General features: G+C 42.0%; 2 protein-coding genes across 19 annotated transcripts in view; one reads left to right on the top strand and one right to left on the bottom strand.

Annotated features, from left to right (window-relative positions):
* The window catches only part of VEPH1 (ventricular zone expressed PH domain containing 1), a 99,637-nt gene that overhangs the window by 18,761 nt on the left and 67,334 nt on the right, over positions 1-13,542 (top strand). For all 18 annotated transcript variants that reach the window (XR_012776381.1, XR_012776380.1, XR_012776378.1 and 15 more), the window contains one exon: positions 3,966-4,140. Coding sequence is in view for 5 of the 18 variants with exons in the window: in XM_075506782.1 (XP_075362897.1) it covers positions 3,966-4,140 (175 nt within the window). In the remaining 13 variants the exon portion in view is untranslated. The remainder of the gene's footprint in view (positions 1-3,965; positions 4,141-13,542) is intronic.
* Positions 7,907-13,418, bottom strand: PTX3 (pentraxin 3). Its single transcript, XM_075506784.1, has 3 exons — positions 13,271-13,418; positions 12,331-12,864; positions 7,907-9,227 (listed from the first exon to the last, which is right to left on the bottom strand). Exons 1-3 carry the CDS (start codon positions 13,416-13,418, stop codon positions 8,614-8,616), a joined length of 1,296 nt encoding a protein of 431 aa, XP_075362899.1. The 3' UTR covers positions 7,907-8,613.

Genomic DNA, 13,542 nt, shown 5'->3' with positions numbered 1-13,542 from the left:
GAATGCAAGACTAAAAAGAAGACATCTTGGTATATAACAGCCTTTTGGGGATAGGAATGGGCTATTCCAAGGCTTTCTAAGAAAGCTGAGGGTGAAAAGCCATTTAAAGAGGGGGAAGGGGGAATCTGGTATTAAATCAGGGTGAGTTTGGGGTTTGGGTTTGTTTGTTTGTGGTTTGTCTTTGCTTTTTTAGCCAGGACTGCAGGCAATATCATTCCTTGTTGGGAAAGCAATATAATACACTGGAGAGACCCATAGAGAAACCTATGTGCACAGTCCTGTAACTGGAAGCAGAAATCAGGCTTATTTCCAGAGTTTCAGCTGTGGGTACAATTCATGGGGACCAGCTCCATGTCAGATGGAGAAACAGTTGCTATGAAGTGCCTTTCCACACAGCCTACTCTGGGGTGATGTCTGCAGTACGTCTGCTGTTTCATAGTTGCTTTCTTTACCTCTGCCTCTAAATCAGGTGTGGGGGTGTTTTTGTTCTTTCATTATAAAAATTCAGGCAATAGTGGCACAAGTATGTCACTGTCCCATGAAAGGTACTGCTTAGCCCCTTGTAGGATATATTCCATAGACTTATTGAGGTTCCTCATCCAGTTTGGCTGAAAGTGTTTAAAGTCCAAAAGAAGCAAAGAGTTTCAGAAAAAGTAACATCAATGCTGAATTTGCTTCAATGAAATTTTACTTTACAATGGTTGGTTATGTTTACCTCCAGTCTGTCACTCTGAAAATGCACAAAAAAGTGTATTATAGCAAAATATTAAAGGAAGGAAAAAACCTCCTTTTCTGAAGCCCAGGTTCTTGTTGATTTTGGTTTGGGAAGCATAGAGGTTTAGTCTAGCCAGGCATTTGGTCAAGACTGCAGTGAGGCTTAGCAAGATTTCTTCTGCACTGCCTGGCATCTCTGAGCCGTGATCCATAAGCTGCACCCCGGTGCAGGGCACGGTAACTCATCCTGTGAAGGTGAGTGGTATATCAGGGGGTTGTGTCCCCTCTGCCTTTCCCTGTGATTGACTGGCTTTGGTAGGGACCATGCTTTCTGACAGGCAATGCGTTCCTGGAGGTGTTGCCTAATCTCCCTCTCTGTCTTGTGTCCCTGGAGTTGAGACAGTAACTGCATTTGGATACCAGTAGCAGCACAGCTCAAACTTTCCAGATGAGAGACTGTACATTGCAAAATCATGTTTTGTCTTTGCGGTACTTTAGAAATCATGCTTCATGAGAATGCTGAAGTATGCAATGGCTTGTTTAAGCTTTCAGTTTGTGCTGTTGGCAACTGTGTGCCTAAATCAAGCTAGCTCATATCCAAATGTTTTAGGGATTGCACTGTGGTGCAGATTACTTCAAGAAAGGAGTTCATTGAAATGAGAAAGTTATGAAAGTACATTTACTGCTCCCTGAAACAGAGCTATTACCAGCAAGTTCTTTTGCATAAAGAAAGAAAGAAGGCATAAAATGAGTTTTTATACAATACGTGAGGGATAGTTGAAGTAGTAATGAATATTTGACAGCTGGGTTGAATCTCACAGCATGTTTCTGTTGATATTAGCAGCAGGGAGGTCCCCTAGGTTTGCAAACATCACTATATCATATTATTGAAATCTGTTTTTCATTGTCACCTTCACATTTTCGTAAGTGTGCATTCATGCCCTGATATTTATAATGGAACGAACAAAACCTTTCTCCTTCCGTCTGAATTAAAACCTTTTCTTAACTATTTTATCTTTATTGTAGGAAAAAAAAATTGTTCTCTGGAATTTTCTTAGATCTTTTAAATCGTAGTCAGAGGGCCAAACCTTATTTTAATAGAATCATAGAATCATAGAATGCTTTGGATTGGTAGGGACCTTTCAGGGCCATCTAGTCCAACCCCTGCAAGAGCAGGGACATCTTCCACTAGATCAGGTTGCTCAGAGCTCCGTCCAACCTGACCTTGAATGTTTCCAGGGATGGGGCCTCCACTACCTCTCTGGGCAACCTGGGCCAGTGCTTCACCACCCTCATTGTAAAAAATTTCTTTCTAAAATCCAGCCTAAATCTGCCCTCCCTTAGTTTAAAACCATTGTTCCTTTTCCCGTTCCTTCTGCGTGGAGTCCTAGAGTATAACTTGGAGGCAGAATTTGGCTCCTACTCAGTAGTGCCTCTCAGCAAAATATAGTGAGGCATTATGTCGATTTAAACATGCCGCTGTATAAAGCTCTGTTCATTTTAAGGGCTTTTCTCATTAAAGACGCAGTTTTCGGTTGTATGGCAGTTGCCACGATGAGCTATCTTGACACCTAGGAGTTGCTGCAGCCCCTTCTTCCTTAGGGGCTGGCAGAAAGGGACTGTCTCGGAGTGGCTGCAGCACTCTACTGCCTGGAAGGTCTCTATTGCAAGGAGACATCCTCATAGCCGGTTAAACTTGGCTCTTTTGCATTGGTTGAGTAGCACAATGCAGCCTTAATTAGGGTCGGTCCTGCTCTCTGTGAGGCTAATGGCAAAGGCAGTTACTGCTGATGGAGGCAGAGCTGGCCTAGGAGGCAATGTAGCAGGGTATATGGAACAACAGATTTGGTTTTTTTCTCAGGTCTAAATTTATTTTTTTCAGTGCTGCTCCAGAATGAGCATGTTAAGTCTGGACTGCCTTTCTTTGCACTATTTTGTTTCTTTCTGAAACATCTGGGTTCCAGTGGTTGCCTGCAATTTCAGATGCTAATTAAATATAATCATATTGCAGGATTATTTTCAAAAACAATGATGTACTCCAGTTTCAAAGAGATGTTCAAAACTGAGTGAAGATGAGAGAAAAGCACTGATTAAGAAGGCTCCAGAAAGAATGTAGGTCCTCAGTTACGCATAAACATATCCTACTAGTTTCAAGGGCAGTTACATATGGGAACTTAATGGGCAATGGATGTATAGTGTGTGCACACAATTTCACGTATACAAATAGTTGCAGAAAACCTTTTCGGACCTTAATGTCAAAACTTATGTGCATGTGCAGATACCCCTGAGATCACTGAAGCTTGGTGCCATTTTGAGGACAGAAGTTAGCTGTCTTGGAAAATTCCAGTTGACCCCAATGTTCAGAGAAATTGACTGGAGTTTAAGAAAGGAAATCTAAATTATTAGAGGAAAATTGATGATCAATACTAAAGCTATTACCCTGTGAGCAAGTCTCCCAGTACACTTACTCATGGGTACTCTTTTCCTCATTTGACTAGTTTGCCTTTGATTTAGTCCCAGTGGCTTAGCATGAGATTCTGTTCTGGGAATAGAGGAGTGCTTTCTTCACGTGGTCTCTGCTAGCACAAAGACAGGCCAAAACTCAGAGTAGTAACACACTTCGGTTTAGATGAGGAAAGCTGTGACGTGTGCCAGGGAAGATTTACCCATGCTTGAAATTAAGCTTCCCTGAGCCTTGACTCTGTGCCTGCACATTGGGCTGCCATGCTTGGGGCTGGACATCAGAGCGCGGCAGGTTGCTGCGACGTAGGAACGACAGGCAGCAATGTATCTCTTGCTGCAGGAAGCAATATTTACCAGTCAACAGCATGAGTGACTGCTCTGAGGTGTTTCCTATGCTTTGGGATGAAAATTACCTACCCTGTGTAGATGATGGATACAGCTTCTGCTGTCTTCTCTGAGAGCACCAAACACAAAATGTCTTGTTAGAAATGTTACAGCAGTTAACATTTAACTAGTGCACTTAATAGCGTGTTTTCTCCCCATGCAGAAGACCAAAATAGGGGTGTTAGTAGCATCTCCTGGTGCAGTACTTTTAAATTTCCTTACTCGCTCTTTGTTTGAAGTCTGCCTTCAGTGGTGTTACCAAAACATAACTTTTCTTGACATGTTTTTTGCTTTTTTTCCCCTGTTGTTTTGATTTTTGTTTTTCTACTCTGATCAGCATGAGACTTTATTTCAATATTTTTTTTCAGCTGCTTATTTTTCAGTGGTTTTTCATGCTTTTACAGAATTACAACCGACCTCCAGTAATGGCCTTAGCTGTCCCAGTGGCGGTGAAATTTCTTCAGAGGGGCAATAAGGAACTGTGCAGAAACATGTCAAGTTATCTATCCTTGGCTGCAATCGCTAAAGCGGATCTGCTGGCTGATCACACAAGCACCATTGTCAAAAGTGTCCTTCAAGGTAGGAACACACTAAGATTTTGGATTTAGTCCTGCAGCGTGCCCACCGTTACATTAGTTAGGCTGTATTAGGCATATATACAAACAAACAGGTTATACGTAAAAACATGTATGAGGCATGTATGTATAAAGCATACATATGGGCATTATCTATAAACGTGATAAAACATGTTAGACGCAATCTAATAACAGACTATATCAAGAAAGACCTTTCAAGAATATGTGAATTTACTGAACCTTGTTGACTATGGAAGTTTCATTATAGATTGGATGACCCATAGGGCAGGAAATACATCTGTACTTGTTAGTATACTGTACTAATGGACTTCAAATTATAAGCCATGATATGAGACAGGAGTTACTGGGCTCTTATCCTTTCTATTAGTGTCATTGGCAACACTCCAAAATATAAATGGGGATGAAATGAATCCCATTCTGTGGCAAAATAGTCAGATGTAAGATATAAAAGCTTTGTAGTGGTTCTTTAATTTTGCCTACATTAACTTTACATAGAATTTTGTTGCTGAACTCTACATTTTACTTTTGTGGTTTAAAAAGCCAAAAATATTCATTCCTCTACAAAAGGAAGTCCAATTTAGTTGAAGTAGTAAAGTTCACAGTGTTTGTTGCAATACAGTGCTACTGCAGTAGTAAAATCACTGTTTGCTTTTCTTCAAGTATGGGTAATAGCAATAAGTAGTAATAGCTGTCTAATTATTCCAAGAACATTGTTATGAAGATGTTAAGCCCTCAAATTAAATGTGTGCATTCTGTATTTATTAAAAATAAGTGGAGTGTATTTATTTTTAGGCATTTTATGGAGGGATAGCTAAGCTAGAAAGTAATTTTGTTGTTAAGACATTATGGTAAGAGTTAGCATATTTATCTGCTTTGTTTATGGACAAATGTGTGATAAATATGATAAATGATAAATATGTATGAGCTATGTGATAATACTAATTGAATAGAGTCCAAGAACAGAATATTGCTACCAACTTACAAAGCCACATGGATAATTCTTTTAAGACTTGTGACATTAGTATTTGTGTGTTAACATCGTGCATTACCACTTGTAATGCAGTGCTATTAATAGAAAAAAATAAAGTGAAAGAGGTTTTATGGTATAGTCATAGGTTTAGGAAAAGTGATTAACACCCACAACTGAAGGTTTCATCATGACTGTTCCTGCTCGGTTTTGTGTATTTATGTTATTCTACCAGCAGATGTTGCTGTGGACATCAGATTTGGAAATTCCAGGCTGGAAGAGGGCACTCTGAATAGGCAAAGTGCTCTGTTTTCGCGTACTGGCTTAATTGCACTGTACATAATTTGTATTTCACGCATGAAAAGGTTGGTTTGCAGCAGGCTAAGAACTGTGCTTAAAGACTGAGTGTTTGCTGAAGGGAGAAGGGAAGCAAGAGGATAAGCTGCTAAGGATGGATTTACAAAGCAGTGCAGAGACAAAGGGCCTTGTTCTGGTGCTGCACAGACGGGGCTCAGCCTAATGGCACCAGTGAGACTGATAGTAGACTTTGGCCCGTTGCCTGCGAGTGTTTGAGAGCTAACTGGATTTTTTTGATTACTTGGGGCAACTGTTTGGCTGCATAATCAGTTTCTTATCTTATTAGCTAAAAAAGAGGTCTTTAGAAAGAGTGTTTAACTACTCTGTTCCAGTTAGTGTGAACTCAGCTTCTAAACATGCAAATGTCTGTACTGTGCCCGCGATCCTGACAGGCCCTGTGCTGACACCTTCCATCAGCGTAAGGGATCAGGCAGATTTATTCCTGTTTCCAGGGGACAGCAGCAAAACTACCCTGCAGTTGTTGCTGTAATCTGAGAGTCCCACGGCTGCTCCACCTTCCAGAGGAGCTCAGGCAAGGGATGTGGATGTTGCATTCAGCAGAGGCTTGTTAGAGGGCAGAACTGGGCTCAGCAACGTACTCCAGGCATGCACGTCTTGTGCTCGCTCCTTCATTTCTGCGTTTGCAGAGCAGGGTTGCAGGGCCTTTTCCATATTGGGAGCCCAAACTCCCCCAAAATACTATTTACTTGGTGTTTTCCAAACAGGCAAAGTAACTGTTGACAAAAATATAGTTAAGCTAGGAAGGAAAGAGAGAAGCGTACTGATGGAGGTGACTTGTGGTGCTAGGCAGGAGGGGACTAGGCTGTGGGAAAGCTTTGCTAGTCCACAGAGGTGATAAAGGAAGAGCAAAGCAATTGGAAAGAGGAGAGTTTTCCAGCTGAGTCAGTGAGAATGAAAGGACTGGCTTTGCATTTGGTCATCTGCCAAACCAGAACAGAGATAGGAAAAGGCTACTTCCAAGACAAAGCATTTCAGGTATGAGGTACGGTAGGAAAAGTAGCCAGGAAGGACTTCTGTTAATCTTTTTGAGGATTTTGCTTTTTCTGCTGCATTTCACGGACATTTGTTTTCATTTAATGGAGGACACTGTATGGAAAGAGGATTTGAGAGTGGTTTTGCCCTTGCACAATGTTGGGACCTGGAGTGTTTTTCTTAACTCTGAAGATCTGTTTTCTGGCTGACAGCATATGAACGGAGGTAATCTTTCATTGTTCTGTAGTTAAGGTTATTTGCAGATATTATGTAGTAAGGGATTTTTGTCGTGCTTACTACTAAGCATTTATAATTTAGATACATTTTTATTGCAGGGTAATAGGAGAAACTCCAGCAATTAGAGCAGTGATTTTTTTTTTTACCTTAAATAAACAGTGTTGCCAAAACTTTGGAGCAGATCATATAACTTCAGCTATAAAGCACAACCCCCTTGAATGGCATAGTAAAGTGGAAATTACCTTGTCATAGCTTTTTCTTACTACTTTTGTATCGTGGAAGGAAGGGTCTGGTAGCTGCGTCATATTCGGGAATAAGCACAGCAGCAATGTGTCAAGAAACTTTTCAAAGTGCATTCTTAGGACATCTGTAGAGAATGAGAAAGACAAACATGTGAATAGAGCAGAAAGGTGGGCTGCTTCCAGTGGAAATAAGAATTGCTTTGAATAAGACATTCTCCCTGGTAACTTGTTCAGAGGCTTCAACAGGTAGTGAGTAATTGCTCTTGTCATAAATGGTTACATATCCAGTGAATAACCATTCATCACTGTCTACTTTTGCTCTGTTTTCTACATGCAAATCACCACCAGCGTCTTGGCTCTCTGCGTCCGCTTCTCATGCACTGTATCCAGCCCTATGTTTTTATTGCATTTTTGGATAAGCTTGCGAACGTGAGAGAAGAAAGCCGCTACCATTGGTTCTGCCTTGTACGAATCTCCTGTTAGCATCAAACAAGTTGGTCGCTTTGGGTATCTAAATGTATCTTAAAACTGAGTATGTCCTTCTTGGATGGCCAACATTATGCATGGGGTACTGATTAATTTTTATTTGGGGATATCTCAAAACCAATCCTTCCTTCAGCCTCCAAGTGCCATGCTAGCACAGCCTCAGGTCAACGCACGTGTGTCAGTACATCAAAGCATCTCTTCCATAAAAAGCAACCATGCCCACAAGGGAGAACTCCTAGAGTGGCAGGTCCTTGCACATGGCAGTATTCACAAGAGGGTTCATTACTGTGACGGGCCTTTAAAGCTGTTTCTGGCTAACACTTGGATTTCGGTCCTCTGAGGGTCTCTGTATGAGAGATTGATATTTATGTTCTTTTTCTATTAGCAGCTAAAACTGTATGGTTCAAAACATGGAAAAATTCCCAATTGGTACTTTCAGAGTTTCAGTTCATGAGAAGCACGGAAAGTTTTAGTTTAGTAAAGTATCTTTATTTATAGAACAACTTTACAAAAATAATTTCAATAAAAATATTACAAAGTCAATTTACAATATAATACAGCTGCATTTTCCCGAAATGTAACATCAGATTATGATGGGGAATATTACTTTTATATGTTAGGTCAATCCGTGGCATAAATAATGCTTTAAACAAGGAGCTAGTTTTGTTATAGTCTACAAATTACTAACAACGATTAATAATCAACACGTTTCTTAGCTTATGTGGTTCTTCTGTACAATTCACATTAGCACTATAAAAACCAATGACTGGAGGAGCCGGGAAGATGCGCAGCCTTATGTCTGTTGTACAGAGACTGGTCAGCCAGATACTCGATGTGTTTGCTTCAGCAGGGATGCCAGGAGCACCGTTCGGCTCCAAAATGTCCACAGTGGCACTTCTATGCATCAGAAAACACTATGCTAGAGAGACAGCAGTCATCTGACCTCAGGAACAACTTTTCCAATGTCAAGCCTTGATGTGTTGGGTTTTTATCAGTGTTTTGCCAAAACAACAGGCAGAGATCAAATCCCATCTCCACACTACCTCATTTTGTAAACTTGCAATGCTAATCTTCCTCGGGAATTTGAGAGACGTGGGCTCCCACGGCTTGTATGTATTGGCGTTCACCTCTTCATGAAATACATTCTCTGCTTCAGAAACTGCCTTGCCAGAATTTAAGAAACATACTGGGCTCCTCCATATGGCAAAACTTCTGTGACTCCCCACCCGATGATGTTGCCCCTGATACTGCACGCATCTTCTCCGCTCTGTGCTGCTATCTCTTTGGCACTGAGCACTCTGTCCCACATGTTAAAGCCAGTTAATTTTCCGGAGAAGGCTAAAGCTTCATCAAATCCACCTCCAACACAGCAGCCGTTCTTTTCTTGACCGATCTGCAAAATCCCTCCGTCTGGAATGGTGTGAGCATCGGCAATGTCTGAGGCAGTAGCTGCGAGCTCTCCCTTCACCCACAGTGATGCGGATCCGTTCTCTGAGCTCCAGGCACCACAGAGATGGATCCACTTCCCAGGAACAACTACATTTTTGACAGCTAACTTGTGCTGGTCACCGCCAACAACAAGCACTGCAGACTCCTGGCTAAGATAAAGTTGGATTTCATATGGATTTAACTTGGTTCCATAGGAGAAGACAATAGTTTTGTCCAAAGCCTCAGTCACCTTGATCCAGATACAAGCAGTAAAGGAGTGAAGGGTCATTCCAGCAGTTGGGTGAACGCTCCCAAATATCTTTTTCGAACGCATGGGGAATAGAATTGCTGTTTCACATCCTGAAAAAGTTAGAAAGATTGTTAGGTAAATAAAAACTGGTCTGTGTGTACATGCACAGTTAAGGCCCTTGACATATGCTCGCTCCTGGGCTTCTCAAAGGGACCTGAGAGCTTAGCTCATCCAGCGGGATGTAGGATGCCTTGAAGAAGCTGTCAGATCTGATGGATGAATTTGCTAAACACTATGGCAATGGGTCTAGGGGCTAATCAGGCTGCAGGAACAAGGCTTGGCTCTTCCCTCGTTGCAAAAGTAGTGTGTTGTATAGTCCTGTGCTATGCAAAGTGACATTTAGGTTTAACGCTGCCTGTCTGCCCTGGTGCTTGCCTTGGGAAGTTGGGCTTCCTCAAGGGTCTGTGCAGGGCAGGTGCCTTCTGCTCTGACATGCATCCTAGGAGAGCTTCTCTTTTGCTGGGTCACCTAGAGAAATTAGCACTTTACATTAGGTAATTATGCCAGGTAGTCCTCTCTCTATTTCATTTAGGTCTTGTTTTAGCCTCTGCGTTCTTTTTCAGTATGGAGTGATGAAAAGAGCAACGTTATGGTGAGGGGATGGGTTCAGTGATCTAGCAAACGGCAGGTTTAGATACCGTGCCGTTCCTGGGATAGTAGTGTGAGACTGCTGCTGCAGCTGGAGAAACGGAGCCGCGGGGTAGTTGTGTCACGAGCAGTTATGCAGTGTCCTGCGGTTGTCCCGTGGATAACGGGGCAGCGGAGGAGAAGGGGACAGGGGCTACTAAAAGGAGGCCCGGAGAGCGTTGGCAGAAGCATGCTGGGATGTGTTTGTTTATTATAATGACTCCCTTTTCTGACCCTGCCTTTAGGCCTATTGGTCAGTAACTTTCATGTGCACTGGTTAAGCATGGGAAATGTATAAGACAACTGATATTTTTAAAACAGTTCATCTCCCATCTCCCATTAATCAATATGTTGATAATAGAAATTAGATTAGCTAAAAGCACTAACAGAAGTTTATGAAACTTAGAAAAATAACTGATGATCACTAAACCCAAGCCATTTTTGGTATTCTATGTACTGTTCCCTAGTCGTATATAACTTAATATTCTAAGCAACGTTGGGGAAAAAGCAGCCCCCTTCTACAATTAAGCTGGTTCATTTCCTCTTTAAACAAGCTAGAGGATCTAAAATGTCTAAAATGTGTGTGGAAATTTCTGCTTCAGTGAATGAAGGACTCTTTGTGTCCTCCAGGATTGCGCTGCTGTGTTATTTCGTAGACTGCTTCCTTTCAACTGTGAGCAGATTTTACATTTCTTCATTGGCCCTTTTGAGGAGGGGCAGGAGCAGTAAGCAACTGTTGGGGATACTCCTTAAAATGCTACTTTGGAACACTATTGTGAAAAAGCTTTTAATTAGCAAGCTTTCAGGCTTTATTATCAAGGCCTAAACAAAATTAAAAACAGCCTCACTGAAGAACAAAAAGTGTGATTAGAAAATCCCTCAAGAGTATGGCTGGCAGTAATTCAAGATGTGAGAAATTAAAGTCAGTTGCTAAAAATTCCCTTGAAAAAAAATTTCCAGAGACACACTCTGGAAGCACTTAAAATGCATCTTTTAAATTAAAAGAATAAGAACATTTAATATAAAACCATATAGGAACCAGTGGAAATAATCTGGATTTCCACTGATGAGACCGAGATCCTTAATGCTGATCAAAGTTGGTTTTTTTTTTTTTTACTCTCACCTAGTACAGAGTAACTGACTGCGAGGCTGGCCGTGTTACAGGAGAGAGATAAAGAATGAGATCATGCTTTCTGGAAGGCAAGATTCATGTATGTGGGGAAAAAAGGAATATGCTGTACGATCTACTCCCAGTACATAAAGATTACTAAAGTTTTGTGACAAATAAGAGTAAAAGCAATGTACTTAAGCTGAATCCATGTCCTACATGAAAGGATAGGTTCATGTTAGATTGTAAAATGCTTTGATGTAAACTATTGTTATATTGTGTTTGTATTGTAATAGGCTTGTGTAAGTTGTTGCCTTTGCTTTAGCAGTTACAAGAAGCGCTCCTTGCTCACCTGTTTAAGAGCTCATGCCAGTGGTGTTGCTAAAGGTTGCTGGCAAGGCTGGTGTAACTGCACCCCTAACTCCCTGTTCACCCCTGGGATTCTGCAAGTGTAGATTTCTGTGAGGTTTTTAACCTGCAGCAACTTACATTTGTGGAAAATACAGTCATTAAAAACATGTCAACATTTAGAAGACATGCAGTGATAGCTATCTGGTAGGCAGAGTTATACTCAACGTAGTTATAACGTGCATGTAGCAATTTTGCACCCACACTTTAAATAGACGGGGGTCTGCTCTGCCATACCCAAGTTGCTGTAGCTGCTTTTTGGGTGTCATATTATGGTGCACAGAAAAACTGACAGGAAATTTGAGATATGAGCTCCTATTTCTATGGCCACCTCACTTGCTGACCAATGCAAACATTTTGGAAGGGGGGGGAAAAAAACCCCCAACAATACCACAGTGTTACTAATTTTTCCATGCTTGAGGAAATACTTTGTCCTGACCGTTGCATGCAGTGGATGTGCCCTCCCTGCTGAGGGAAGCGTGCTTAGCTGGTTGACATCAGCAGCATGTCCTCGGATCTAGCTCTGCTCTTGGGCAGTTGGAGTTAGAGAGGAGACAACATTTAGTTTAGGAGGAGGAAGGAGTGGGTACATGCATGAAGAGAAAAGGAGAGCTCAGTAACTAGTGCGTATGCGTAGGAGTTACCAGCTGGGAAGGTAAAAGGTGAGAGAATATAATTTGTATGTTTAAAATATGTTTGCTGCTCTCTGGCAACCGTTTTGATCTGGGAGAGCCTGCAGGAGGTAGGATCCTAGCTGGCTTTGCCCTGTGTAAGGACGTTGATTAAACCCTTCTTTGATCCCACATTTGAAAAGCTCAGCACCTCTTTTTCAAGAATAGTCAATAGTTTCCTCCCTGTACGTACAGACTGCTCAAAGCTGCTGTGCTGTTCATAAGATTGCTTTGGAGTCATATGCAGAGGAAGGTGCTTAAGAGGGGTGCTTATAGGATGTCTGTTTGGACAGGTCCACCAAAGAGCTCTCCAGTAAAGCATAGCACGCATGGACTTACCTGCTGGCAGTAAGTGCTGAGCTGCCCATTTCTGCGATGCCTTCAGTTCAGCTCTGGTTTGCTGTAGCTCTTTCCACAGAGAGTTCAAAATGAGATTGTCTCCTCTGGTGGGACTGAATTTATCCTGCTGAAAAGCTGTCTCCTGAGCCTCCACCTCAGACCTCCTCAGCCAAGCGCTCTCCAGCCAGCCGAGCCTGCTGGACATGTTGTGGCTCAGCAGCAAAACGTGCTCGAGAACCTTTCCTTGCTCAGACTCGTGAAGCCTCTTGGCTTCTTCAGCTTGATCACTGTTTCTCACAAGCGCCTGCTCTACCTGTGACACGATGTGGGAGGTGACTTTCTCGGCCGTGGCGGCGAAGGTGCCCGCAAGGTTGGTGGTGAGCTGGCTCAGCTCTGCTTTCAGGGTCTGCAGGTCCACCTTCAGGATCTCGTCCATCGTCTGCAGCATCATGTTCTCTTTCATCTGCGAGTTCTCAAGCATGATGAAGAGCTTGTCCCACTTGGTGTGCTCTTGCTGGCAGTTGCATGAAACAGCTGGAATGGAAGATACAGATGTTGCTATTCCTTTGTACTTACATTTTTAAACAGAAGGAGTATTTGAAAAACCTGGCTCTGTGCAAGGCTTACGTGCTCTAGACTGTCAGTGTGTTTCCGTCTATATCAAAAGAGAAAAGTAAAGTAGTGTGTATTATAGCAATTCTACAACTAAGTGTCATTGGCAGTCTTTTTGCAGGAAAACCGAAAAATAAAGAGTGTAAAGCAAATTCCAAGGCACACCATCCAAGTGCTTTAGCACTTGCTGTCCATAATAACCTACTGGTACAAGCACGTGCTTCTTCATCTGAAAAAAAAAATTGTTTGTAATAATAACTGTTACAAGAGCTAGGCAACAAAGAATGCAATTCTGCACTTAACACAAATTTAGTTTAAATGTACTTACTTTCCTCAGTACCAAGAACTGGACCTTCAATTTCATTATCCAGATTCACATACATGAGATCATAGTCATCATCTTCATCCAGAACAGAAACAGAAGCCCTGAAAACACAGAACAGCGTAAGCAGAGAAAGTATTTCTTGGGGCAGCATTCTCTAGCTGCTTCCTGAAAATAGCTGGGCTGTCTGGAGCTAAAGTCGAAGTCAGACTTCAGCGGAGACAAGACTGCGAAGGAGATGCAGCGAGCCCCTAATAAATGCTCCGAGCGCCTCAGCT

Source organism: Mycteria americana, chromosome 7 (assembly GCF_035582795.1).
Source record: "Mycteria americana isolate JAX WOST 10 ecotype Jacksonville Zoo and Gardens chromosome 7, USCA_MyAme_1.0, whole genome shotgun sequence".
Lineage (NCBI taxonomy): Eukaryota > Metazoa > Chordata > Aves > Ciconiiformes > Ciconiidae > Mycteria > Mycteria americana.
This window is presented reverse-complemented; position numbering and strand designations above follow the sequence as displayed.

Bases quoted from the DNA above. Each gene is read 5' to 3' on its own strand.
- PTX3 (XM_075506784.1), bottom strand. From the start codon at position 13,418: ATGCTGCCCCAAGAAATACTTTCTCTGCTTACGCTGTTCTGTGTTTTC. The intron at 12,865-13,270 runs GTAAGTACATTT...CTTCCATTCCAG, and splicing joins AGTTCTTGGTACTGAGGAAA to CTGTTTCATGCAACTGCCAG. The intron at 9,228-12,330 runs GTAAGTCCATGC...TAACTTTTTCAG, and splicing joins TCAGCACTTACTGCCAGCAG to GATGTGAAACAGCAATTCTA.